Consider the following 21,803-nt stretch of genomic DNA (forward strand, 5'->3'; position numbering starts at 1 on the left):
TCACCACCGACCTGGCCCCCAGGCCTGGTCCTGGCCACCCGTGCTCTGTCCCCACAAGCAAAGTGCTCTGGCATTTTGCTGCTGCAGGGATGGGGGTTGGGTGCACGCGGGGCACACGTGTATGGGGGAGCATGCTCAGTGCAGGGGTGCACCCACGTGCGGCCCGCGCCTCCGCTTCCTGTCCCCCCCACCTACGCCAAGTCTCTGTGTGAAGTCCAGGAAGAAAGGCCACCACAAGAAAAGGTCCCTGTGTGTTATGTGCACACGCCCTGGACACACAAACCTGCGGTGGCCCAGAAACACCGTGGACTTATACAAGACGAAATGCCAAGTGGATATTACTGCACACAGGCACAGTGGTCACTCCTCGGGAGGTCCTTAAAAAGTGCCCAGATTTTTTCCTCTTGGGATGGAAGCATGGATGAGGTACAGATGTATTTTTAGTTGGGAGGCAGGGGAACACCTGGGCGTCCATATTGTTGGTGTCGTGCATAATCAACAAGGGTGTGACCACACACACACACCTGGACCCACAGATGAGGACACATGGGGGACCAGGACACACATGCTACCCCAGCCAGACATAGGCGGGTACCCCAAACAGCCTCTTGACGGGGAAGGGGGCCTGGGCCTCCAGCTCCTTACTCTCTTCCCTGTTCCCCAAGGGTCACTGTCCCCGGGGCCGAGCCCCCTGGACCACCCTCTACCTGGAAAGCGAAGCGGATGGGGCTGTGAGGGTAACTCACACTGCCGCGGGGCCGGAGAGTGCCAGAGCAGAGGCCAAGGCCGAAGGCGATGCTGCCCTCTCCGGCCTGTCTAGCGGAGGCCGCGCGGCCCCTTTAAGCACCCCCGCCCCCTCCCGCCCGCGCTCCCGGCTTCCTTTCTCTGGGAGGCGCGGCCCGCAGGGCCGGGCGGCGGGGCGGGAGTGCAGGCTGCCCCTCCCCCGGTGGGCAGGGCCTGCGCCGCTTCCTGCAGGAGCGGCCCGGAGCCGCGCAGGGGGCGGAGAGAGCGAGCGGCGAGCGGCGGCGGGGCGGCGCGGGGCGGCGCGGGGCGGAGGGCGCCGGAGGGCGAGCGGGCAGGCGGGCACGGCGGGTTCCGGGCCAGCCCCGGGGGCGGACGGTTGGCCGGGCGCGCGGAGCCTAGCCGGGGCCTTGCCGGAGCGGGGCCGGGCAGCAGGGGCCGCCGCCGCCCGGGCCCGCCGCCCGCGCCCCCCACGCTGGCCCAGAGGGCTGCGGCCGCGTCGCCGCTGAGGATGTCCCGGAAGGGGCCGCGGGCGGAGGTGTGTGCGGACTGCAGCGCCCCGGGTAAGCGGGGCCGGGCCGGGGGCGGGACCGCGCAGCGAGGCCGCCGGGCAGGCGCCGGGGCCTGGCGGGAGCGCGGTGCGGGGCCGGAGGGCGGGGCGGGGCTGGGGGCTGCGGCCTCCGGCCTCGGCCCCCGCCCGGGCCACTGCGGAGCCGCGTCCTTGGCGGGAGGGCCGGCTGGGGGCCCCAGTCCCTCGCGTCCGTGGACGAGCAAGGAAGGACATTCCCGGCGCCACATCCCACCCCTCAGTCTGAGAGAGGCAGGCAGCTAGCTGCCCTCCCTCCCTCCCCCCTCCCTCCCCCCCCCCCCCCCCCCCGCCCGCCCGCCACCACCTTCCATCTCTATATCCCAACGGAAGCGCCAGCCTGGGGTGGTGGGGTGGCAGGAGGGCTGTGGCAGAGGCCAGCAAGGTTTAGGAAGTGGGGGTGAGTGTGGTTTTGTGTCATCTCAGTGCCACCCCCGCGTCTTGCACCTGCTGCTCGCATGGTCTGCGCTCCCGCTGAGGTGGTGGAGGTCAAGGGGCAGAGAACCGGGCAGATGGGCCAGGGGAGGCCTGGATAGTGTTTCCTCGTGAGCAGACGAGGGGGTGGCTCCTCCTAGGACTCCCTGCCCCTACTTCCCAAGGCGGGGGCTCCTTGCAGGGCCTGGTGCTGAGGGCCAGTACAGTCTGGGCATCTTCCTCTGAGGCATCCCTGGGAGCAACTAGCTCGGCTTTTCCTATGCACCAGTAAGGCCTGCTTGGGAAGGGGGCTTAGCATTGACCCAGCTTGGGCACAGACCCCTCCTAGCCCTCTAGCCCAGTCTGACCAGAAATGGCTAGGGAACAGTACCCAAGGGCGCCTAGGTTCTCAGGATCTGGCTTCCTCGCCTGCCTCCTGGCTGTATTTACCGGGGTGTTTCCCTTCTTCCCAGCACAGTCAGATCCAGGCTGATGCGAACCCCCCACCCCTGATCTGAGGAAGTGAGGAGCAGTGACCTGAGAGGCTGCTATCTTATGATGTGGGAGGACACTGCCAGTGATGGGGCTCAGCAGCTGGCCTGGGGAAGGAAGCCCTGGCTCTTGTCCATCCTCTCTTTTAAAAAGGAGCTATCTCCCTGGGAGACCTCTGGGAAGGCTCAGTGTGTCTGTGAACTCCAGGGGGACTGTGGGCACAATTAAGTGTGACAGTGTGAAGTGCTGTTTCATGGGCCCATAACTTCTAGCTACCCTTTGGACAGGCCCGGGGCCCCAACAGGTTGGGACCCACAGATACTCTGGTGGTTCTGATGCCTCCAGGCTGGAGAGTTTGGCACTGTGGATGCCTGGAAGAGACGTGGTACTCTGTGGGTGGTTGTGACCCTGTGACTCCTCTCAGGTCTAGAGGACCCTGAAGAAGCTATCTGGGCTTATGTGTCCTTACCCTAGTGAGCTGGAAACTGTGATCTCCTTCCCCCAACCACATGCACGTCTGGGGATGGAAGGGCTAAGAGGACAGCTTGCCTTCTATGCCTCTCCCACGCTGGTCTATACCTATGCGGGGCAGGCATAGCATGGGGGTGGGGAGTGATTAGCAGACACCCTATCAGCTTACCCTGTGAACCATGGCAAGACTTTCCTCACTCTGGGCCTCAGTTTCCTCAATTGTGAGGTAAAGAAGTTGGAATAAACATGGTTTTTGAGGACCATCCCATCTTGAAGTCTGTGGTCCTGATTCTCAGCCAGAGGGACATAGGGCAGAATCAGCAAGGCGGTTGTCCCTCTTTCATTGCGTTTGGCTGTGTGAAGCCTCTGGGTGCCCAGTGGGCTCAGGAAGGAGTGGTATGTATCTGATATCTTGGGACTGTCTGGTTCCTATCCATAGTCATTGTCCCACAGAGGCATTTTTGCCCCAGGTACCTCCTTTTACCCTGATCCAGAATACAGGTCAGAAGAGGCAGGTGGTGAGAAGGTGAGGAGTGCGGTGGGCAGGGTGCTGACAAAGTCTTTACACATCACCCTACCCCAGCACCTGGCAGCAGGCACTCCCTGAGTGTTTGGATGCTTGTCAGGAACCCAGCTGGCTACCCCATTTCCCCACTGTAGGATGCAGGGAGGGGCATCCCCGGTGTGGGACTGTAGCAGTCCAGGTATGAGGCTCGAGGGTAAACAACAGTCTGGACTCCATTGGTATATGCCTCCTACCTAGTCATAGGCTTCTCTCACTGTGAAAGTGGGGGGGGGGGGGGGTCCAGCCCTAGGGGTGGGGCCGTGGCCTTTTTGTGGTTGGTTAATTTGGGGAGGTTAAAGAGGTGAAAGGTGAAGTGCAGGCTGACCCCAAAGGTCTTCATCCTCCCTCTGCTCCCAGGCCTGGGCATATAAGTGACAGGTGGATTTTGTAAGACAGCTGGGCATGGCTTGGCTGCTGTGGTACTACCTCATCAGGCCCCACATGTGTACCTGCCTGCCATGAAGGCAAGGGAGGGGCAGCAGTCAGGAACCCTGGAGAATGTGTTCCCCCCACGTCCCCCTCCATTCACTCTGCCACACAGTCCTGGCCCAGCTCAAGAGCCTGCTCCTCATCCCATGGGCCTCTATCTCAACCTTTCCACTTTGGTGGCACAGGAGTGAACACCTCAAGGTACCTGAAGTACCTCGGGTGGCACCTTGGATGAGCATGGATGGCCACTGGCTGGGGACATTTGGAAACCTGCAGGCTCATTTGTTTCTTCACAATGTAGGTTGTTGGGTGGGGTGAATGGTGGGCTCTCTTCCTCTTTTACTGAGGTTTAATTTAGGTACAGCAGAGTTCCTGCAGCTTACTGTTTAGCCTGTTGAGTTTTCACATGTCTATATACCTGCGTAACCACCACTCCAGTCAAGAGGTAGAGCATTTCCATCGCTCTCTGGACCCTTCTTCTGCCCCCTCCCACTCAACAGCCCCCAAAAGTAACCGCCATTCTGATCTTTATCCCCATGGATTAATTACTCTTAGCTGCTTTCAAGATGGTGGGCTTCTCCCTCGTGCCTAGTGACAATTTGCTCAGGAGACGCTGGCCCTTAGAGCAGACTTAGAGGCTACTAATGGCTTTGAGTGATGACATGAATTCACCTTAGTAGAGGCCTGCATGGTTAACATTATCCCAGGATCCCTCCTACCACTTGCCCACACTTCCCAGACCCCCACCCTGAAGCAGAAGCTGCCAGGAGTGTTGGCAGGATACTGAGGAGGTCACCGCATCTTCTCGCCTGGCTGGCTCAGTCAGTAGAGCATACTACTCTTGATCTCATGAGATCAAGCCCCACACTTGGCAGTTGGGCATGGAGCCTGTTAAAACAAAAAACCCCTTATGTCCCTGTCCCTTCCACCCCAAGTTTAGTCTAGGGAGCCTCTTGGGGGCAAGAGTCCCTTAACCTTCAGCTACAATAGCCATTTGACTTTTCAGAAACTCTACCTGGCCTTAGGAACTGGCCTAAGTGGGGCTTGGGGGCTCCTGCTTGGGTAGACGCAAGGCCCCTCGGGCATGTAAGAAGTAGGTAGTGGGCTTCTCATCTGTGTAGCCCAGTGAGCTGACACCAGCGTTCCCCAGGCCAGGACAGTGCCCCCTGCTCAACCTTCCTGTTTCAGGTCATTGTGGAGGAGAGGGAGGACCCCTCCCCCAGGCTGAGTGGCTAGCAAATCCTTGGACTACATTCCCCAAATCCTGATCTCTTCTTGGTCATTGCCATGTTCAGAGTCTCACCATGTCTGGTCTGGCTCTCGATATATGTGCAGTTTTCCCAGGCCCTGCTTCTCCGGTAGAGCCATGGGCCTGGGCTGGAGGCCTCAGGGCGGCCCATTTATGATCCTGGCCTGGGCGGCTCCCCATTTACAGGAAACCCCACCGTTTCAACAAGAGGAATTTAGGCTGCGTCATTTCCAGCTTCCTGCTTGGGCTGCCGGAGGTGGCTGGTGGCTGGCAGACCCCTAACCCCAGTGATTTGGGAGTGGGGGGAGGGAGCTTTCCATGTGCCTCACTGGGGTGCCTCACTGTTTGGGTAAAGCCTGTACTAAAGAGTGTCCTTGGGCTCCCCCTCTTGGCACAGATGGTGGATCCCTTCCTCGTGGGCCCCTGGAATCAGCTCCCAGGAAGGTGTATGGCAGGCATCTTGTTGCCCTGTTTTTGGGTAGATGCCTAAAGAAGCTCAGACCCAAAGAGCTGAACCCCCTCTTTCACTTTTTGTTTCTTCCTGTCCCCTATGGACGGGACACTTGCTGTAGGCAGAACAAAGGCTGCACCCTGACTCGGTCTCCTTACAATTCTCCTGGAAACTTTGATGGAAGTCCTTGTGGGGAAGGGCCTGAGAATTGCCTTCTGGTTGGAGAGGCTCTCATTACCCCAAGCCTGTCCCTCCCCTGGGGGGCCCACTTCTGGACTCCCTAAGCACTCCCAGGCAAGGAAGATAGCCAGTCCCTGCTCCCCCACCCAGCACAGGGATTCCTGAGACTGGGGTGGGGGGCCCGGGGCAGAGCACAGTGTCCTGGGAGAGAAGCTCCCTGCCCCCACTCTCTGGAGGCACACAATGGCTGCTTTCTCCCCCGTGACCTTTCCACAGCTTAAGCTGTGTGCAGCTGTCTCCTCCCCCTCTCCCAAGGGGCCTGGGATGGGTGGCATCTCCCCTGCCCTTGAGAAGCACCCAAGGAGCTCCCACCCTATCCTGGCCCCGCTTCTTGTTTCCAAAGTTTGCTGCTCCCCAGGGAGTAAAGAGTGGCTTCCAGGGCCCTTGCCCACTTGGGCCTGACCCCTTCCAGGCAAGAACGGAGGAAAAGCAGTGGGTATGAACATGGCGTGGCTTCTGGTGTCTAAAGTGCCTGGGTCCACATCCCAACAATCCTGCTCATCAGCTGTGTGACCTTGAGCAACTGCTCTAACCTCTCTGAGCCACCATTTCCTCATTGGTAAAGCAGGGATAGCATTTCCTGCCTTGTCTGACAGTTGTGAGAGACCTCGTACATACAGGTCTATCTAGTACACAGTGGGTGTCCAATGTTAGTTCCTTTGCTCTCTCCATCCCTGTTAAGAGGGGCTCCAGCTCAGCCCATCAGTGATGGTGGCAGGAGGCTCAGCATGAAACAGCCTCTTGCCTGCCAAGATGAGGACAAAGGGAGGAGCCCATGGAGGATATGGTGGGTCAGGCGGGTGGCCAGTGGTTCCAGCAGAAGCCTGGGTGCAGGAGAGATGTGGCACTGACCCAGACACAGGAGTGTCTAGGATGTCTGGCATGTAGCATCGGTGTCACATCCCCCAGAGGATTCCTGCCTCCCTGGGGAAGGCCTGGGCCAACTGTCTTGTTCCCTGGGAAAGACTGCAGGACATACCCGCTGAGTAGGCCCTGGGGACCACACATTCCTCCCCCCACCCCCTCACCCCCCAGACAGGCAAAGATGTGTAGGAAGGGGCCCAGCTGTCAGTCACCTGCTGCGAGCCTTTGGGGAAATCCCTCCTACGCCATAGCTCAGCTTCCTCCTCAGCAACCTGTGTCCCGGCGGTCCCAGTTTCTAGGTATTTGAAGTGTGTGAGCAAAGTGCTAGTGTGGGCCCGGAGTGGGTGCCCGGCACGCACTGCCGACGACCTGGCCTCCGCTGACTGTGGCTTCCCCCTTTGGCAGACCCTGGCTGGGCCTCCATCAGCAGGGGGGTGCTGGTGTGTGACGAGTGCTGCAGTGTGCACCGGAGCCTGGGCCGCCACATCTCCATTGTCAAGCACCTCCGCCACAGCGCCTGGCCTCCTACGCTGCTGCAGGTACGGGGCCAGGCCGCGTGGGCACACTTCGCCCGTACCCACACACGCTGCTCTGGATTCTGCGGCTTCCAGAGGGCAGCACCCACCTGGGGCAGAACCTAACCCTGACCCTTTCCATCCATTGTGTTTGCCATGCAGATGGCGGGGGGGCTTCTGAGACTGGGGTCTCGCAGACCGGGGCTCTCCGCAGCTCCACCATTTACTAGCTTGGCCACATAGCACTGAGCAAGTTGCTTTATCTCTCTGAGCCTTGGCACACTCGCCATACAACCTGAGGTGCTGACCAGGACCCACGTGCTTGGGCGGCCCGGCTGGATGGAGGTGTGATGGTGGCAGGCACACAACAGGCCCCTTGGTACTGGTTGCAGCCACGCCGGCTGCGGCCAGCACTTGGAGGTGTTTCCCCCAGTACCCAGTGCACAGTGGGCACTCTCACTTGGCACTTCTTCTCTGCAGATGGTGCACACGCTCGCCAGCAACGGGGCCAACTCCATCTGGGAGCATTCCCTGCTGGACCCCGCGCAAGTACAGAGCGGCCGGCGCAAAGCCAACCCCCAAGACAAAGTCCAGTGAGTTGTGCCGGAGGGGTGGTGGCAGGGGCTGTGTGGTGTGGGACGTGGGTCTGAGAGGTGGCGGAGGGAATAGCCTCTCCCACTCTGCGCCCCCACCCATTTCATCCTCTGTGCCCCATCCAGCCCCATCAAGTCAGAGTTCATCAGGGCCAAGTACCAGATGCTGGCATTTGTGCACAAGCTTCCTTGCCGGGAAGATGACGGGGTCACTGCCAAAGACCTAAGCAAGGTTAGAGGGGCCCCACGGTGGACAGATGGGTGGGCCTCCCCTCCTGTTGCCCACAGCACCCCGAGGGCCTCTCCATCACCACCGAGCCCTAGGCCCCAAAGGCAGCCAGCTGGGTCAGGCAAGGATCGTGGGTACAGCAGGGGATGGGGATTGGGTGGTCAGCTGCATGTGGCCAAGGCCCCTCCGCCTCTAGGTGGACACAACAGGCTGCCATCCAAAAGCCGGGAAAACTTGAGGTGGTTTCTTAGCCACTCAGAGCCTCAGTTTCCTCCTCTGTAAAATGGGAAAGAAGCAACAGCATCTCCCTCATAGATAATGCCTGTTTCAAGCAGAGCCCATAGCACAGGTAGATGGTGACTGATAGCAGCTGTGAGTATTTGGCGCTAAAGCCTCTGTCCTCCCTGACAATCCAACTTCAGCCGGGCCCTTGGAGCTGGTAGGAGTCCCAGCAGCTGCCTAACTTCGTACGGCTTGGGGGTGGGCGGGGGGGAGGGGGGGGTGCTCACACACACTCGCTGCACACTCTGCTCCTTGCAGCAACTGCACTCAAGCGTGCGGACGGGCAACTTGGAGACATGTCTGCGCCTGCTGTCCCTGGGTGCCCAGGCCAACTTCTTCCATCCAGAGAAGGGCACCACACCTCTGCATGTGGCTGCCAAGGCGGGGCAGACACTGCAGGCTGAGCTTCTTGTAGTGTATGGGGCTGATCCTGGCTCCCCTGATGTTAATGGCCGAACACCCATTGACTATGCCAGGTGAGGGTCGGATGATGGGTGAGGCTTGGGCGGGTGGGGGGAGTGGACTGCTGCGGCAGGGCTGAGCCATGCCCCCTCCCCACAGGCAGGCGGGGCACCATGAGCTGGCGGAAAGGCTAGTCGAATGCCAGTATGAGCTCACTGACCGGCTGGCCTTCTATCTCTGTGGACGCAAGCCGGGTGAGCAGAACGCGGGGTGGGCCTGGCTCGGCCAGGCAGGTGGGACCCAGACACACCCCAGCAGCAGGTGCCATGGTGACCGAGCCGGCTGGGGAACAGTGTTGCTAGGCAACTGGCTCCCGTGAAATTGATGACGGCTCTGGGCTACAGCACACTGGGGTAGGGAGTGGGGGGTGGGCATCGCTTCCAGTCAGCTCCCAGGGCTCTTGGGGGTGGCCTGCCCTCATCCCTGTGCCCTGACACTTCTGGGTGCCAAGGTCTGCTCGTGGCAGTGAGGTGGGCTCCCAGCTGCTAAGGCCACCCAGCACCAGTGACTTGGCATTTTTATTTTTGTTCAGATCACAAGAATGGGCATTACATCATCCCACAGATGGCTGACAGGTGAGTGCCCACCTGATGCCCCTTCCCAGGGGCTTTTGGACACCATGTGGGTGCCTGAACCCCAGAACCTCTACCCCTCCCAGTCCCCGGGCTTTAGGGACCCCACCCCAGGTCTGGTGTACAAACATTTCAGTCAGATCCTCACTCCCTAATGCTGGGCCCTATGGCAGGGAAGGGATGTCAGCTCAGCACATGGCCAAGCACCGCCTGAGCCCCAGGCCATCACACATAGGCCTGAGTACAAGAAACACCTGCCCCAGGAGGGGTGGCTCACTGGGCTCTGCTCCAGTGGCACTCACCCCACTGTAAAATCTTAAGACGAGCCTCTGCTCTTCATTGAAAAGATGGTGGGCTCCAGGGATTTGATTAACTTTGGGCCTCCGTGGTGTGCTCAGAAATTGGGGAGGGGTGGGAGGTGGGGGCAGGGCCCGTCACAACTGAGGTGTTTCTGCCTCTGATCTGAAAAGCCTCCGCGCGCCTAGGCTGTGGGGGGACATGCACCCAGTTCACAAGATGGATGCTGGCGCCACCTGGTGGCCACATCTGAAGGCCATTTTTCCAACCTGTGCCTGCTGGCCTGGATCCGAGAGAGGAGGCTCCCTCCCTCTCCAAAGACCAGTGTGGGCAGACAGGGATTGCCAGGCCTAGGCGTCTTGAATCCTTGAACCCAGACCTACTCTGTTCTGAGACTCCAAGATTCCCTCCTACTTCTCTGGTCTTATTCTGCGGGGTGTGTGTACCTGCATGTGTCTGGTGTATGTGTTTAAACACATATGGGCATGGACTCAGTAAAGGGCTAACCGAGCACCTGCCCGGTGCCAGCTGCCGTTCTTGGCCCTGAGACACACGGGTAACTCAGATATGATCTCTGCCCTTCAGGAGCTCACAGTCCAGGGAAGGAGGCAGCCTGGTCAGATAGCTGTAGTTCAGTGTGGGGAGTACAGCAGAAGTAAAGGCATAAATGGTATAAGTCAGAAATGCTGTGCCAGGACCTGCAGGGAGTCATGTGGCTGGAGCATAGTGTGAGAAGCAGGGAATCCCAGGAGCAGCACTGGACTGGAAACAGGCGAGAGAATGGCGAGTCCTGTGAGCCCCAAGAAGAGCAGAGAGGTTCCAAGCCCGGATATGTCAGCTCTGCCATTTACTGGCTGTGTGACTTCAGGCAGGCTACTTACCCTCTCTGAGGCTTAGTTACCTCCTGGGAATAAAGGCAACAGTACCTATGTTTTCTGGGCTGTTGACAGGATTAAAATAAGATAATGCACACTAAACACGTAGTATATTTTTTAAGGAAGTTTTTTATTAAAGTACGGTTGAAGTATCCATACATGTGTTTTGTCATTAAGATGTTTTTAAGGCCAGGGGTAGTGTGGCCCAACGTGTCAAAGAGATGACCCAGGCTGCTGGGTGGAAAAAAAGGGTTGTAGGGGCAAGACTGGAAGTGGGAAGATGGATGAAGAAACTTGCAAAGGCCCAGGCAAAGAGGGATCGATGGCAGAACCAGAGAAAGCTTGGCTGGGGCTTGAGGGTGAGGGAGGTTTCTGGTGACTCCTAGAAGCAGACGCTGGTGCTGGGTGAGTGGGTCACAGAGGGAGAGAGCAGGTTGGTCTAGGAGCAGGTTGGGAGGGGAGAGGAGTTCGTTTTGCACCCTCCGGGTCTGGCGTATACATGGAGATGGGTCTGAGCTTGCCGTGGAAGGCACGTGGGGCCCTGCTCCTGGGTAATCGCTGCCTCTGTCCTATTCTTTCCTCTGCTGCCTTTCTCTGGACTTAGATCTCGGCAAAAGTGCATGTCTCAGAGGTATATGGTGTCTGCTTCGGGAGCAGGCTCTGGAGGTTGGGGGCAGGGTGGGGGGTGGCATCTGGTGTGCAGCATCTGGGATGTTGTCTTCCTGGGATCCCTGCATGTTTGGGAGTCACAAGTGGGGGCCTGGTCACCTCTCCTGTCTGCCCATTCTCATCTCCCTCCTCCTTCCACAGCCTAGACCTGTCCGAGCTGGCCAAAGCTGCCAAGAAGAAGCTGCAGGCGGTGAGTCCACTTGGATGGGCTCCTACTACTTGGAGCTGTCCTCACCTCTGAGCCTCGACCCCTAAGATTGCTCCTCCTTCCTCGGATGGTCTCCTTTTCCAAGGGTTTGACCTACCCCTCACTCTGTCTTCCCTGCTCTCTTTCCCCCACCTCCCCACCCCTGGTCTTTGACCCTGGCTCTGCCCTCCGTAGGCTCCCTGGGCCCTAGCTCCACCTCTGACCTACCAGGGCACTAACTGGTCTGATCTGGTCTCCCTTCCATCCTCTCCCACCTTGGAGCTTGGCAGAGAGACCCCTGCCCCAGTTTCCAGTTCTGAGATTGTGGGGGCTGGGCAGCATAAAGGACACAGGCCACTTCCCACATCTTAGGACATCCTGGTTGACCTGGCCTTGTCAGCACTGGGGACCAACTGATTTGACAAAGACGGGGTCCCCCTTTTGTCTCTAGCTCAGCAACCGGCTTTTTGAGGAACTTGCCATGGATGTGTACGATGAGGTAGACAGAAGAGAAAATGACGCTGGTGAGCCAAGAGGGCATCTGAGGCTGAGGGTGGATGAGACACGGGTACCTACCCACCTGCTGGGGAAGGGCTGGGACCTGGTGTGGCTCTTGGGGCCTTTTGCTGGGACTAAGAAGGGAGGCCTGAGGTTGGTCTGCTCGGCAGGTCTGCCTCTCCACCCCTGCTGGCTGTGAGCAGCCCGGGCAGCCTCCCCAGCCAGGCGGAGCGTGCTGAGCTGGAGGCAGCCAGCCTGCTCCTCCGCCCCCACCCCTGGACTGGGGCTCATCTCTGCTCTGGCTGCCTCCCACTTTGGCTCACTCCCCAGTCCCACTCCACCCCCCCCTACATCACTCCTTCCTGGCCACAGCCAGATTCCAGCCCAAACCCTGGGCTGGGCCTGGCAAGGAGGAGTCGCCTCATTCTGTTCGTCGTCATCGGCCTGGCCAGTCTTGCTGGCCTCGCCCAGCCCTGCCCTGACCCAACCTTGCCTCCGGTGTCTGAAGACCACCCCTGGTTTGAACACCAGCACTTGGTGGACGTGGGGAGGATTGAGGAAGGCTGTGCTCAGCACATCCCCACCTCCACCCCGTGGGCCTGGCCACCGTGGACGCTCTGGATGATCTGCTCCCTGCTCCTCCCCCCCTCCTCCTCCCCCAGTGTGGCTGGCTACCCAGAACCACAGCACCCTGGTGACGGAGCGCAGCGCTGTGCCCTTCCTGCCTGTGAACCCCGAGTACTCGGCCACGCGGAATCAGGTGAGGGGGCCGGACAGGGGCCTCTCCTCCCCTGCTGGGGTCGCCAGCTTCGCGGGCCCTGCCCTTCCTCACCGGCTGTTGTGTGGGCTTCTGCCTGGGCCTGCTCTTCTCCTCCCCTGGCCTAGGCCTCTCTCAGGGCCCTGCTAGCACTGGGATTTGGGATTTGGGGGAAAGGTTTTTTTTAAGCTCTTCGTGAGCAGCTTCTGGGGGACATTCCAGCCTCTTCTTGGGAGCTCCCCAGGCACCCAGAATCTGGCCGGGTGAGCCAGGTGGCAGGGGACGGCCTTGCTTTGTTCCCACACCCATCTATCAGCTGTAAGGGGGCCCGTCATGCAGGCTGGGTTCTTTCTGCCTACCAGGGGCGACAGAAGCTGGCCCGCTTCAATGCCCGAGAGTTTGCCACCTTGATCATTGACATTCTCAGCGAGGCCAAGCGGAGACAGCAGGGCAAGAGCCTGAGCAGCCCCACAGGTGGGAAGGGTGTGGCTAGGGCTGAGGGCAGTGGGTGTTTTTCTAGTATATTCTTTCATGGCTCCCTTTTGGGGTGGCATGATGGAAGGGTCGTGTGGCAGAATACTGAGTAACTGGACTATGTCCTCAGACAACCTTGAGCTATCTGCGCGGAGCCAGAGTGACCTCGACGACCAGCACGATTACGACAGTGTGGCCTCAGACGAGGACACGGACCAGGAGCCCCTGCGCAGCGCCGGTGCCACTAGGAACAACCGTGCCCGGGTCTGAGCACTGCCCCTCCCCGGGCCTCCATTAAGGCCCGGCTCTATCCCCTTGTAGCCCAGGGCTTCAGGGACTAGTGGGCTGGTTATGGCCTCGAGAACAGTCTTCTGTGGGCATTCACCCCCTGCCCCTGATGGCTAACCAGCTTCTTTCTCACTCTGCAGAGCATGGACTCCTCAGACCTGTCCGATGGGGCCGTGACGCTGCAGGAATATCTGGAGCTGAAGAAGGCTCTGGCTACCTCCGAGGCAAAGGTGCAACAGCTCATGAAGGTCAACAGCAGCTTGAGTGATGAGCTCCGGAGGCTGCAGAGGGAGGTAAGGGCTGCAGCATTGGTGGGAGTGCCCAGGTCGGAGAGGATCCTCCGCTCCCAGAGGTGGGGTGCTGCCTGGATCCTCTGGAGTTTCTGACATCACTGTCCACTCTCAGATCCACAAGCTGCAGGCAGAGAACTTGCAGATCCGGCAGCCACCCGGGCCAGTGCCCACACCCCCACTGCCCAGCGAGCGGGCAGAACACACACCCATGGGGCCTGGCGGGAGTGCCCATCGCAGGGACCGCCAGGCCTTCTCCATGTATGAACCAGGCTCTGCCCTGAAGCCCTTTGGGGCCCCGCCTGGGGATGAGCTCTCTACCCGGCTACAGCCTTTCCACAGCACTGTGAGTTGCCTGTGGGTCTCAAGGATTGGGGGGGAACAGAGGGCTGGGGCTGCCGCAGGGCCCTCCGTGACACCTGTGCCAATCCCCAGGAGCTGGAGGATGATGCCATCTATTCAGTGCATGTCCCTGCTGGCCTTTACCGGGTAAGTAGGGCCTGGAGGAAGCGGATCCATTTCCGCAGATAGGTCTTGAGCCCCGTGGGTGTCAGGCTTTGTGCTGCTGCTGGGCACAGGAATGACTAGATATACCTGGTCCCTACCCTCACTGCCGGGAAGCTGGAAGGCGGGTGGCAGGGAGGAGAGACTGACTCCAGTCTTCCTGGGTTTCAGATCCGGAAGGGGGTGTCAGCCTCAGCCGTGCCCTTCACTCCCTCCTCCCCACTACTGTCCTGCTCCCAGGAAGGAAGCCGCCATACGGTAATGTTCCAATCCCCAAGGGGACAGGTGATGGGCTGTGTGGGTCTGTGAATGTGAACCTCACCCACTACCCCTTCCCTGATCCTCCAGAGCAAGCTTTCCCGCCACGGCAGTGGTGCTGACAGTGACTATGAGAACACGCAAAGCGGGGACCCACTGCTTGGGTGAGACACCCCAGGGAAGAAGGCTGACTGGGCTCTGGAGGATCTGTGAGGGTACAGGCAAGCGGCTTACCACTGGAATGTCTCTTTCTAACCCTGACCTCAGGCTGGAGGGGAAGAGGTTTCTTGAGCTGGGCAAGGAAGAAGACTTCCACCCAGAGTTGGAAAGCCTGGATGGAGACCTTGACCCTGGGCTTCCCAGCACAGAGGATGTCATCCTGAAGACGGAACAGGTCACCAAGAACATCCAGGAATTGTTGCGGGCTGCCCAAGAATTCAAGCATGACAGGTAAAGGGCTCACAGCAGCCCCTGGGTATTGCAGAGGGCAAGGGGGTGGGGGGTGACCAATGATCTGTCCCCGCAAACCCTGCCGATATTTCCCCTCCCCTGCCCCCACAGCTTTGTGCCCTGCTCGGAGAAGATCCATTTGGCTGTGACGGAGATGGCCTCTCTCTTCCCAAAGGTACAGGGGCCAGAGAGAAGAGCAGGAATGGAAGGCTCTCAGGGTGGGGCAGGTGTAGGGAATGTGACCACTACCTGGGTGGAGACGAGGGAGGACACACTGGGCCATGTTCATGGCTCATGGTTTGAAGTCCAAGGCCCAACTCCCTCCTCCCTCCCTCCAGAGGCCAGCCCTGGAGCCTGTGCGCAGCTCACTGCGGCTGCTCAATGCCAGCGCCTACCGGCTGCAGAGTGAGTGCCGGAAGACCGTGCCCCCGGAGCCTGGCGCCCCTGTGGACTTCCAGCTGCTGACTCAGCAGGTGATCCAGTGCGCCTATGACATCGCCAAGGCTGCCAAGCAGCTGGTCACCATCACCACCCGAGAAAAGAAGCAGTGACCACTCTCCCTGCACCCTCACCTGCACTGGGACCTCACTGGCCATGGGAGCTGGGCCACTCCAGACACTAATCCCCACCCCAACGGAGCCGCTGGCACAAGTGCCCTTAGTGCTGCCACTGTCCCCTGGCAGCCAGGCGCCCTGGTGCCCGCCCCCCTCAAGTCCCCAAGGATGGGGAGGTGGGGTGGCAGGAGCTTCTGTCCCCCACATTCCATGCACCTCCCCCTGTACATAGCATCCCCCCCTTCTAGTGTGCAGGGGCCTCTAAGGCATCACTCCCAGCCCCTTCCCCTCTGGGGCACCCTCAGCAAAGGGTCGGGTGGGGACACTCCAGGTGAGGCCAGTTCCCCCTACGGGCACCCCACCCCCATGAGCCAGTTCAGCCCTGTTGGGGGCTGAGCCGGGGGCATCCCCTCCTTTGTACATAATCTCTGTGGATGTCCCCTGCCCTGTAGCCACCAACCCCCCTGCTGCTCTCCTTTAATGCCAAACGGCCCCTGCCTAGGGCACAGGCCCCAAACCTGTGTTCCCAGGGTCCCTAGCAGCAAACACTGGAAAATTTTTTTTTTTTTTTCTCTCCTCTTCCACCCCTTAATTTTAACATTGTGGTAACTGAGTGTCCCTGCGTGCCTGTGTGTGCGTGTGCGGGGCGGCAGTGCCGTTCCGGAGGCCTGGCCCATCTGGAGTTTTGTGAAGGGTGAGGGGACCAGGGCAGCAGGACCAGAGTTAGGGGTCAGTCCCCCACTCTCCCATCCTGGGGCCAGGGACTGCTGGTAAATCATCTGGGGTCCTACCCGTTGCCTTCCCCCATCGGTCCCCTTCTCTATGAACTTACAAAAAAAAAAAAAAAAAAACCACTTCCCTGCATCTCTCCTCCCCCCCTCCCTTGTGGAGGGGGCTGTGCTGGCTGGGGCAGAGAACTGAGCACCTGAGCCTGGGGCTGGCTCCCCGGGGTCCCTGACTCAGCTGAGAGCCCCCTCCTATAACCTCTGAGAGGCCAGCACCTGCCCTGCAGTCTCTGGGTATCTGGAATCTGGGCAGCAGCCTGGGAAGGCTGGAGAGGCAGATGGCCGTGCCTACCAGCCCTTCTCTGTCCTGCCTCTGCCCTAGGGGCCAGGCTGTACCTGTGTGGTGGTGGGTGGGCTGACTGTCAAGACGTGTGTCATGTACATTTGTATCAAAAATAAATAAGTGACCATGTGCTGTTGCTAGTGTTGAAAGAATTTGGGGGTGGGGAGGTGACAGACATGAAAGGGACAAAGACCTGGCAAGAGTATGAAACAAATGAAGACTACAGCTGCTCCAGACCTGGAACTTGCAAGGAAAGCCCTTGTGTTCTAGAAAAGAAGCTGGGAAATAAACGTGTCAGTAACTACCACCACCACCACTTTCTCCCTCCCCACCGTTGGTCCTACCACACTCCTAAAACTTTGGCTGAGGCCAGGAAGACTGGAGGAGGCAGGCTGGTGGCTGCCTAACTTGATTTTGTAAGCACCCACTTCAAACAAAACCTAAGTGGCCGAGGACAGTGTCCTGGCTGGGAGTGTCTGTGTGGCAGAGACACAAGCTCAACTCCAAACTCTACCAAAATAATTTAATTAGAAACACAGCCCATCCCTCCCCCACCCCCGCCGCCCCCAGCCAACCACACCTTAAGAACAAGCCCGTTTGCAATGCTTAGGCAGGACTGCTCCATCTGGCCACCAGGGGGCGGTCCTGCGCAGGGTCCACGTGGCAGAGGTCGCGGCCTCACCAGGCGCGGCGAAACCAAATCCGTCAAAGTGGCAGGGCTCGGGTCAAGTCAGTCGGAGCTATCCCCATCCGGGCCGCTGTCCGGCGTGGGCGGGAGGAGGGGTCTCCGGCGGGAGCGCTTGACCCGGCGCGGGGGCATCAGTAGCCTCCGCTTCAGCACAGCTACGGGCAGGGTGGGGAAGGGTCGGTGATCGGCAGGGATGCCCTGGAGGTCCAGGGCTGGGTTGGGTGGGTAAGGAGGGTTAACTTCTCACCAGCCACCGTGTCCTGGCTGTCCGCTGTGGGCTCCCAGTAGATGCTGTCCCCCCGTCGGAAGTTTCGGTGCAGCCGTGTGCAGAGCGTGGCCAGAGTGAGCAGCACTAACAGGAAGGTCAGGGCCATGGCCGCCCAAGCAGCCTCCTCCGTGCGCGGGGTAGGGCCCCGGGCTACCCGCGGGGGCACTGCTGCCCGAGGGGCTGGGGAAGCCTCACTTGGACAGGTACAGCCCCCTGGGCTGCTTTGCCCTTTGAGCACTTGAGCCTCTATCCTGGAGCTGGCATTGCCTCTGGGCCCCTCATGCATCAAGGGGAGAGTGGGCACAGATGGGGCATCACTCCCCTCACCCCGGGCTGCCGGCATGGGCTGCTTGGCCTCCGAGCTCCGTGGAGAGGCAGGGGGGAGCCTCGGGGCTGAGGGCGTGGGCTGGAGACCGAGAGCGGCCCGCAGCCCACGCCTCTTGGCACCTCCAGGAGAGAGGTGCCTGGACCCTCCAGCTGCCTCCTCCACACCTGGGGGCCGCCAGCTCCGCAGGGTAAAAGCCAAAGCTGGGGCCTTTGGGGAGAGAGACAGCAGTCACCCTTTTCCTGCCCAGATAACCCAAGGACCCCACCACCAACCAAGCCCAGCACCCCTCACCTGCAGACACCCGCTCCGGCACAGCCTCCCTCTACCTGGCCTTGGCACCAAGGGAGAAGACCCAGAAAGACCTTCAGAGCAGAACCATGCCTTCTCCTTCCTCAGCCTCCTCCGCCGCCGCCACCGCTTCTTCAGCCAGTGGGCAGCCCAGGCTGGCTCTATCCATGCCATCTCCAGCACCACCCCACATGCTGCCAGCACTAAGGGCTAGGAAAGGAGAACTAAGTTGAAGGTGGGGAGCCAGCAAGAGGAAGTCCCTGAATTTTCCTTTCCTGCACATGGGGCTGCAGCCTCTGCCAGTGCGAAACAACGACCTCTCATCAACTGCTTACCCGCTCCTGAGTAAGGCTGGAGTCCGGGGCCAGTGAGGGCTGGGCCACACAAACGTGGGCCAGGAGGGCAAGCTGGAGCTTCAGCCAAGGGTGGGCACAGGGGTGGTAGAGGAAGGTGACATCCTCAGCCTGGAGTAATGGCATGGAGACATTAAGCCAGGCCAGATGACTCTCTGAGAATCCCAAGTTCTCCCGTCCTGGAGACCAGCTTTATTAAAGGGATTTCCAAGGCAGCCAGATGACCCACCTTCGGGGCTCAGGAAAGGACAAAGAGCCCTGGGTACTGGTGAGCATTCCCTTCTGCCTCTGAGCATTTTCACCCCTCCTCTCCCTCAAATGCCACACCTCAAAGCTCACAGCTTCCATGACAGCAAGCCTGGTTAACGCTGTCAGAACACACTCTTCAGCTGTATTTCTCTGCACCTGTGACAGTGGCTCTACGGGTCCCCAGTCTAGACTGTAAGCATCCCCCAAATGGAGACCAGGTCTTCTATCTATTGATCTACCTATATATTCAGTCTTCTCCAAACATCCAAATGCAGGGCACTCAGGCAGCAGGTGCACGGTTCCACGATGCAAACACTTCATCAATTACTAATTATTTTTGATTGTGCTGACCTAATGCTCCACACTGTGCCAGATGTTACAGGAGATGCCAAAAGACAACGCCTGGACTCTGCTTGCGGGAAATGTAGAGGAAACTCAGGGCAACAGAACTAATGCAAATGAAAGAACTAATAGAACTCAAAGTGATTAGCCATTAAGTTGTAAGAGAGAAGTTGTAAGCATTACATGAATTTGGAGAAGGTGATGAATAAGGGCTGATGTGATCAGGCAAGTTCTCAAGAAAGAGCTGACTCTTGCACTGGGCTTTGGAGGTGGATGGGATGGATGCCAGGAAGGCAGGGAGCTGCCCACTCCAGCTTCTAGTCAGGATAGGCCAGGTGTGGAGAGTAAGTGGCATTAAAGGTACAGCAGTGGGAATAAGCCTGACACTCACACGTGTGGTGGATAGACCAAGATGACTGGAGAAGAACCAAAGATTTGGGGAGGTCAGACAAGGCCTGAAAAGCTGGGGGTGGGAGCGAGGGGTCGGTTGGATATGACCATAAGACGAGAAATAAGATATTGAAGGTTTCCAAACAGTGGAATGACTTAATGAAAGGGCTGTTTGAGGGAAGGAATTAGGTGGGTGGCATGAGGTTTCTTGGCCAGAAGCTATTACAAGGTTTTAAAAAAAAAGTTAGGGGCGCCTGGGTGGCTCAGTCAGTTAAGCCTCCGACTTCAGCTCAGGTCACGATCTCACAGTCCGTGAGTTCGAGCCCCGCATCGGGCTCTGTGCTGATGGCTCAGAGCCTGGAGCCTGCTTCAGATTCTGTGTCTCCCTCTCTCTCTGCCTCTCCTCTGCTCATGCTCTGTCTCTGTCTCAAAAATAAAAACATTAAAAAAAAAAAAATTTTTTTTTTTAAAGTTAGATATTTCAAAAGGAAAACCAAAGGGACAGGGAAGGTATCTGACCACTGGCTTCGAAAACAGAGAGGCAGCCACGCAAGGTGAAGCCACCGTCTGGTGCCCAGTAACTGAGGCACACTCTTTACCTCATACAGCTTCCTACTTCCCAAAGTGCTATCACACACACTTCATTTAGTCCTGGGGAGGTGGGACATTAACAGCCCCTCTTAAGAAAACTGGGGCTCAGAGAAGTCAGGAGACTCTCCACAGTCACACAGCAGAGTTGGGGCATGGGTTGTTTTTTTGCCACTAGGGCCAGAGTTCCCCCTGCAGCCTCCTGCCCACGGGCAGACAGCTACTGGACAGCATTCCTGACACAGCACTGCAGACGACAGAGGCTTGTGGCTCACTGTCCCGGGCCTAAGAACACTGAGGGAACTGGTAAAGAATGGAGCTGGTGAGCAGAAAAAGCGGAGGAAGCCTGCAAGGAGCTCGCTGTTTCGGGGGCAGACACCAAGGATGGCTCCCTGCTTGTACTTACCGGCCATGGGCTCATCCGCGTGTAGGTCACTCTTGGTGACACCTATGCACGAGGGGAAAAGGAGGGCTTAGAGCAGCTGGGGCTCCGCCTGCGGGTGGGGAGGGGACAGCAGGCCCCATCCGGCCAGGCTGGGATGGAGACGCTGGCAACTGAGGGCCAGAGGAACCGGCAGAGGTCCTCAGAGGGTGACGGTGGAGGGTGCAGCGAGGCCAGAGCGGGGCTGGTCTACCCCTTCACACCCCTCTCTCCCATCCCCCGCCAAGCTCCTACCTGTGGGGGCAGAGGCCACGGGCCCTCGGGACAACTGGCCCCCGCTTCCTCCTCTGGCTCAGCTACCACCTGTGGGTCCAAGGCACAGAACTGGGAGAACTAGCCTCGGTGTGGGCCCTGCCCTCTCCCTCCCAGGCCCAGCCAGTCAGGGGAGGACTCCTAGTTCCCCCTCCACGCGCCACTCCTTCCAGGACCAACTTTCAACAAAGCGCTTTGAGATCTCAGGCCGAAGCCTGCTCAAGAGCGGGTCGCCTTACCTCACTGGGACCTAGGAGCCCCGCAAGGGCTGCCAGAAGCAGCAGCTGGGGCGAAGGCGGCTGAGGCGCCATCCCGGCGGCCCGGGGCTCGGCCCGAAGTCCCACAAGCCAGAGAACGCGCGCCCCCTCCCTCCCCGCGCCCCCGCGCACGCCCACGTGGATCCCGGGATCGCGCGCGCGCGCACCCTCCCGCCCCCACCCGCACACGACTCCCAAGATCGCGCGCCTCCCGCCTCGCCCCGCCCCCGCAGCTGCGTACTACTCTCGCCCCGCCTCCGCCCCGCCCCAATACCCGCCCACAACCACCGACCTTGCGCGCACGCGTCGTAAGCCCGAAGCCGGAAAAGTTTTGCGTAGGAACCCTGCCCAGGCGCACAGCGCTGCAGCACAGGCGGGGACCACTCCTTCACCCGCGCTTCAGTCCCAGCGCGTCTCCACGGCCTGCGGAGGGCAGCTTCAGTGCTTGGGTGGGATCATGGAGCCAGGCGAAGGGCGGGAAGTGGGATCCCAGTGGACCGAGTGGCCCAGGAGGGAAGACGGGTACGCTCCTCCCGCAAACCCGCTTCATACACGTCAGTGTGACCTACAACTAGAAGAGGGGCAGAATCACGAAGTCCGAGCTGCGGGAGGAAGAGCGTCCCCGGTCTAGAGCTTCACCTTCAGCCCATTCCACTCGTGCCCTCGCAAATAGGGCCCGAACCCAGAGGAGCTTCGGAGGGTCTCAAGCCACCACCCTCCCTAGGCCCAGAAGTCCGTGGAAACTGAAGCCGGGCCTGGGGCTGCTTTGTTTCCCCCATGCCCGCCTCCGCTCTTGTCGTCGTTAGTTCACCGATGGCTGGCATGTGCCCAGGGAGACATCTGTCACCGTGAGATGGAGTCACAGGCTTCGCCCCCAGCAGGGAGCGCTGGCCGGACCTCCCCTGCAGTCTTCTTTCCAATGCCCTTCTCCTTGGCCCGACTCAGGATTTTGACGAAAGAAGGGAACGTGGGTGGAGGATGAGGGTTGAAATGCCCAGCCTCAAATTAGAAGTAGAGCGAGAAAGGGTTATTTC

At 59.5% G+C, this 21,803-nt stretch overlaps 2 protein-coding genes across 9 annotated transcripts; one reads left to right on the forward strand and one right to left on the reverse strand.

Moving 5' to 3' along the window:
• Positions 1-995: 995 nt before the first annotated feature.
• Positions 996-16,453, forward strand: GIT1 (GIT ArfGAP 1). Of its 2 annotated transcripts, XM_086686425.1 has the most exons (21): positions 996-1,304; positions 6,908-7,041; positions 7,498-7,610; positions 7,737-7,842; positions 8,380-8,597; positions 8,683-8,777; positions 9,116-9,158; positions 10,932-10,958; positions 11,138-11,186; positions 11,635-11,707; positions 12,344-12,441; positions 12,801-12,912; positions 13,043-13,176; positions 13,341-13,493; positions 13,606-13,836; positions 13,926-13,979; positions 14,166-14,252; positions 14,343-14,416; positions 14,520-14,702; positions 14,814-14,877; positions 15,041-16,453. In XM_086686425.1, exons 1-21 carry the CDS (start codon positions 1,253-1,255, stop codon positions 15,251-15,253), a joined length of 2,313 nt encoding a protein of 770 aa, XP_086542551.1. In that variant the 5' UTR covers positions 996-1,252; the 3' UTR covers positions 15,254-16,453. The 2 variants fall into 2 exon arrangements, with proteins under 2 accessions (XP_086542551.1, XP_086542550.1); XM_086686424.1 differs by lacking the exon at positions 10,932-10,958 and having other exon boundaries at positions 1,116-1,304.
• A 380-nt stretch (positions 16,454-16,833) lies between these two features.
• TP53I13 (tumor protein p53 inducible protein 13) lies at positions 16,834-21,666 on the reverse strand. Of its 7 annotated transcripts, XM_086686445.1 has the most exons (8): positions 21,452-21,666; positions 21,062-21,340; positions 20,495-20,563; positions 20,225-20,266; positions 18,232-18,360; positions 17,900-18,106; positions 17,260-17,815; positions 16,834-17,167 (listed from the first exon to the last, which is right to left on the reverse strand). In XM_086686445.1, the coding sequence occupies exons 4-8, from the start codon at positions 20,237-20,239 to the stop codon at positions 17,055-17,057; spliced, it is 1,020 nt and encodes a 339-aa protein (XP_086542571.1). In that variant the 5' UTR covers positions 20,240-20,266; positions 20,495-20,563; positions 21,062-21,340; positions 21,452-21,666; the 3' UTR covers positions 16,834-17,054. The 7 variants fall into 7 exon arrangements, with proteins under 7 accessions (XP_086542571.1, XP_086542570.1, XP_086542567.1 ...); XM_086686444.1 differs by lacking the exon at positions 21,452-21,666 and having other exon boundaries at positions 21,062-21,351; XM_086686441.1 differs by lacking the exons at positions 21,062-21,340; positions 21,452-21,666 and adding an exon at positions 20,752-20,906.
• Positions 21,667-21,803: the final 137 nt, after the last annotated feature.

Source organism: Puma concolor, chromosome E1 (genome assembly GCF_028749965.1).
Source record: "Puma concolor isolate L17-30 chromosome E1, mPumCon1.1.hap2, whole genome shotgun sequence".
Classification (NCBI taxonomy): Eukaryota; Metazoa; Chordata; class Mammalia; order Carnivora; family Felidae; genus Puma; species Puma concolor.

Excerpts from the sequence above, each read along its gene's own strand:
- GIT1 (XM_086686425.1), top strand. The coding sequence starts at position 1,253 with ATGTCCCGGAAGGGGCCGCGGGCGGAGGTGTGTGCGGACTGCAGCGCC. Across the intron at positions 12,442-12,800 it reads ACTCGGCCACGCGGAATCAG|GGGCGACAGAAGCTGGCCCG; the intron begins GTGAGGGGGCCG and ends TCTGCCTACCAG. Across the intron at positions 13,837-13,925 it reads TACAGCCTTTCCACAGCACT|GAGCTGGAGGATGATGCCAT; the intron begins GTGAGTTGCCTG and ends GCCAATCCCCAG.
- TP53I13 (XM_086686441.1), bottom strand. The coding sequence starts at position 20,823 with ATGGCGCCTCAGCCGCCTTCGCCCCAGCTGCTGCTTCTGGCAGCCCTT. Across the intron at positions 20,267-20,494 it reads CGTGGCCTCTGCCCCCACAG|GTGTCACCAAGAGTGACCTA; the intron begins GTAGGAGCTTGG and ends CCTCGTGCATAG. Across the intron at positions 18,107-18,231 it reads CCAGCCTTACTCAGGAGCGG|CCCTTAGTGCTGGCAGCATG; the intron begins GTAAGCAGTTGA and ends CTCCTTTCCTAG.